This window comes from Carlito syrichta, unplaced genomic scaffold, assembly GCF_000164805.1.
Source record: "Carlito syrichta isolate Samal-C Ts95f unplaced genomic scaffold, Tarsius_syrichta-2.0.1 Scaffold79415, whole genome shotgun sequence".
In the NCBI taxonomy this organism is placed as follows: Eukaryota; Metazoa; Chordata; class Mammalia; order Primates; family Tarsiidae; genus Carlito; species Carlito syrichta.
This window is the reverse complement of record NW_007023511.1, coordinates 34,951-39,247: the sequence shown is the minus strand read 5'-3', so window position 1 is coordinate 39,247 and position 4,297 is coordinate 34,951. Positions and strand designations below refer to the sequence as shown.

Here is a 4,297-nt window from a genome sequence, read left to right as displayed (position 1 = left end):
GGGGGAACGGCACTTCCAGGGCAGCTGGAGGAGGAGGTCTCCAGGGCCGCAGGGAGACTTATAGGCTGATCTGGGTGCTGCTTACACAGCTGACTCCAGTTAGTAAAAATTTCCTGAGCTGTACTTTTCTATATTGTATTTTACTTCAATGAAAAGTTCTTAAAATGCCTTTAAATCAGGCTGTATCTCTGTCCTGGGAAGGGTAGAGCCGCCTACTTTGAGTTCTTATGACAGATGCGCCTTTATCCAGAGCAAGAGTAGGAGAGCCTGCAAAGCTTCCAGGCCTCATCACATAGTCTAATCAGGCTCCATGTACCTTTGACCGGATTAGACTATGTGGGGATGGCGAAGGCCTCGACTTAGAGAGGGACAGAAATAACAACGTGCGACACTGTGCAGCTGAGACACACATGCTTAGGGATGTAAACTTTTTTGTAATGTTTTTCTGTCTCTTGGGAAATGATGTGATGCTGTACTTCAAACAGAACTGCTATGTTTAAAAGCTGTTTTCTGTAAATAGACCAGCTGGGCTGTAAGCTGCGTGAAACGAGGGTCAGGCGACATCTTCAGGGAGCAGAGCAGGGTGGCACAGGGAGTTGGGGACCGAGCATTCAACCGCACCTCCAGACACCTTTGCTGACTTAGGAGCTCTTGCTGTCATGTCACCATCAATCAATTACAGTGATGGCACAGCCTCCAAAACCCAGAGTTTTTAAAAGGCAACTATGCATGACCTAAATTTCCTGCTGGTTCTATTGGCCCCAAATGAGGCCTGTTTGTCTACCATCAAGTGAGCCAATACAAATAGTAAAAGCAGGTCAGTGCTGGGCTTTCTGAAGCCGCTGTGGAAACATGCATGCTCTGCCCGTCAGGCAGACCCAACGCGGCCCTCTTTGCCTGAGCTTTTGGTCAATTCTGCCCTTAAAACAAAAATAGCCCACGGCACATACACAGTGTCTAGAAGATTGCTTCAAATTTTGTCGTTCTTCCTTGCTTGCTTTCATTTTAATCTAGCTAAGCAACAATTCTGCAGCTCTGAGCAGGCAACAGAAACGGCATCATTTCTCTGACTTCGGCAGAGCAGCCACATTTTGGCAACTTAGGGGACACAGGAGAAGAGGACAATGTGAAGTTTAGCTGGTGGGATGGAGAATGTGGCACTGCACTCCCATACCCGGCCTGGAACAACATCCAGGACCACAGAGCAAGCGAAGACCTGTAGGCATCTGGGGAGGGGAAGGGCCGGTAAGAAAGGTCAGCCCCAAAACTGTCTGTAGCCTCCAGGACAGCAGCTCCAGGGACCCTGTCAACACATGGAAATCACACAGCACCACAACGCCGCTCCTCACATCCGTGCCCTGCTGCACAAACTCACTGGATCCTAGGGCCCCTCCAGAAGCATCCCAGTCAGAAGCTCTGCAGGCCAGGCCAGCCTATCAAAAACAATTCTGGAGCATTCTCTGCTCCAGAGGGAAAGTCTGGACAAATTCCAGAAAAGGCCCAAGTGCTGGAATGGGGGCCCAAAGGCAAAATCATGGAGGCAGCAAGTTTGCCTCCATGGCCTCTCCTTTGTCTGACTGTAGCCCTCCCTCATCCAGCACTCTCCGGCTTCTTCCCAGCACCAACAGGTGAACCTCTCCTCCTCCAGGAGTAAAGGACTGGATGGCTGAGCTTTCCCAAGAGATGACTACATCTAAAAACAGAAAGGAGAGGCAGACCTGAGGAGGAAGTGAAATAACTCCCTCGTGGCTCAATTTCTTCTAGCTGACAGCAGTTTGGAAGTAATTTGGCAGAGGAAGCCTTTCTGGATCAAATCACATTTCATAGAGATGAACTGAAGGGTTCTTTTCCTCTCTTTAAAACGCACCAGTCCAGATTCAGAAGGTGAGCTCCCCATCTCCTAAAGGGGCGACATGAAGGCTGTAGCTGGTCTCAGCATACCACTGCAGTGAGGCATTGCCACATCCAGGTCTCAAGTTCTCCATCAGGAGGACAACGACACGGCAGCCCTTGCCAGGCCTCCGTGGCACTCTGTGCATGCTAGGACATGGCTTACCTGCTTCACAGCCATGGTTATTACTGTGCCAGTCTCCTCCTCTCCTATCTAGAGAGGCAAGCCAGCTGTGCTGACGTGCTGCTAGGGTCACCTGCCCACTGCCCCCCCAGCATCAACCACTTGCTCAGGGGAGTCCCTGCATCACCCCCACAGCCAGTTCTTTCAGACTCTCCTGAGGACACCTTGTCATGATTCCACATGCTCATGAGGAGACTCTGCAAACTGCAGAGCTCCAGCCAGGTCCAACCCATTGGTGGGGGATCCCATGGAGGTGCTGGCTACTGTCGGGGCCACCCAGAAGACCCAGATCAGCTCTTCCTTGTGATAAACACCAAGGCCAGTGGGAGACAAGGCTCCCGGAAAGAGATGACAGGTTAACCTCTCGGCACAAATCCAGGTGGCAACCAGGCTGCAGCCCAGCATCTCTGCAGAGGCGGCGTGTGGCGGGCATCTGGGTGTGGGGAGGGGGCCACCCAGGCACACAGCCTGCACTGCCTCATCCCTTCCTGGCTTCACCCTCCTGCTTCCCTCACACCTGCTGCTCCCAGAGCCCACCTTTCCCTTTATCGGGCACCTTCATGTCTATGGTGCCCAGACTGTTTCCCAGGAAAACAGGACAGAGGCGCTCAGAAAAGGCACAAGGGGGAGCTGGGCTGGAAGGATCCTGTGCTGAGTGTTGGCATGCATATGCATGTGTGTGCGTGTATGTCTGCAAGGAGATGTCTGCATAAATTTCAGAACAGAAAACCCTCGAGGAAAGAGGAAGTCTCTGCTTATGTCATCGATGCCAAATACTCACTAGTGTGATTTACAAAGATCTCATTACTGCTCAAGGCTAAGGGAGCTATAATCTCAGAGAGCCCAGAGCACGATGAACCCATGCTCTCCGTGTGTACCATGCAGCCCTGCACAAGGTTTCTGTATGCTCCACCCCTGCCCTGCCTCCCTGCAAGCCTCCCTGTCTTCCTCCCTCCCACTGGCCTTCATTTGCTCAGTCCTATTCATGGTCTCACCCTCTTACTTCCTATATGTTTCCTTATTCACTGGTTTGTCAGACGGCTCAGCTCACTGGTGTGCTCGGAGGCCAGGACGGATGGCTGTTTGTTCCCTGCTGTAGCCTGCATCTAAACACACCTGGGACATGGCAGGAATGCAGCATTTGTTGAATGAATGGATGCCTGAATAAACAAAGTCTCTAAATAATGGTCCCTGGAGAGAGATGACATTCTCCAAGTCATCTTCCCTTGGATACATTTGTTAACTCATCATGGCAAGATAAACGTGGTATCAAATCTAGCATCCTCATCATTGCCGCGTGTTTGCTCTGTCTCTGTGAACTTGACTACTCCATGCTCCCCACAGAAGTGCTAACACAATATCTGTCCTTTTGTGTCTGGCTCATTTCCCCTAGCATGTTTCTAAGACTCATGTGTCAGAATTTCACTCCATCGTGTGTACAGACCACAACTGCCTGCTCACTCATTTGTCACTGAACATGCAGGCTGCTCCTACCTTTCGGCTACTGTGAATAATGCCGCTGTGAACATGGACATAGCAAACATATTTTTATGTAAAGAAAAGACAGGAGGAGGCCTCAGAGGTCCAATCCTTGTCAATACACCAGTCTTCTTTTCGGCTTTAGTGGCAAAAGGAAAAGCAATCTATGACACAGACAAACTGGCAGCTTGTTGAGTAGAAATCCTTAACTCCAACGGCAATGCCAGGTGTGCCCTTCTTGTGTTTCTGAAATAGTCCTGCCATGCGGGAAGGTACACAGAGAACAGGAAGGTTGAAGGACACAAAGGAGAGAGAAATCCTCAAGTTACAGAGAGAAAAGTGACACCAATACGAACCAAGTCTCTAACTGAGAAAGGGTAAAGTTAATAAAAATGAGAAGGACGATGGCCACCCGCAGTAAAGTGAAGTGTCTTCCCTGCTTCTGCTGCAGAGGGTGACAGGTGAAGCCACACAATGAGGCCGCCAGCACTCACAACCAGGCTACAGGCAACAGCAGGACTGAGTTTGCATTCTGAGGACCGAAGGATGCTGCAGAAGCCAAGGGCCCACAAAGAAAGAACCTTCACACACTGGGGCCTCAGCATCGAGGTCCACGTGACAAGAAAAACATAAGATGGCCCTGGGAAAGGGGCATGGATGTATGAGCAGGAGGGACACAGCAGCTGTGATTTCATTAAAAATGAAGTCACAGGAAGATGGGTATGTTACTCCACATCATCTCCT

General features: G+C 50.5%; 1 protein-coding gene across 1 annotated transcript in view; it reads right to left on the bottom strand.

Moving 5' to 3' along the window:
* The window catches only part of LOC103256730 (sec1 family domain-containing protein 2-like), a 152,590-nt gene extending 150,519 nt beyond the window's left edge, over positions 1–2,071 (bottom strand). Inside the window, exons 1-2 of the mRNA XM_021710548.1 lie at positions 2,057–2,071; positions 1,269–1,433 (exon numbers count right to left, since the gene is read on the bottom strand). Of these exons, the coding sequence (XP_021566223.1) occupies positions 1,269–1,433; positions 2,057–2,071 (180 nt within the window). The remainder of the gene's footprint in view (positions 1–1,268; positions 1,434–2,056) is intronic.
* Between the last annotated feature and the right edge of the window lie 2,226 nt (positions 2,072–4,297).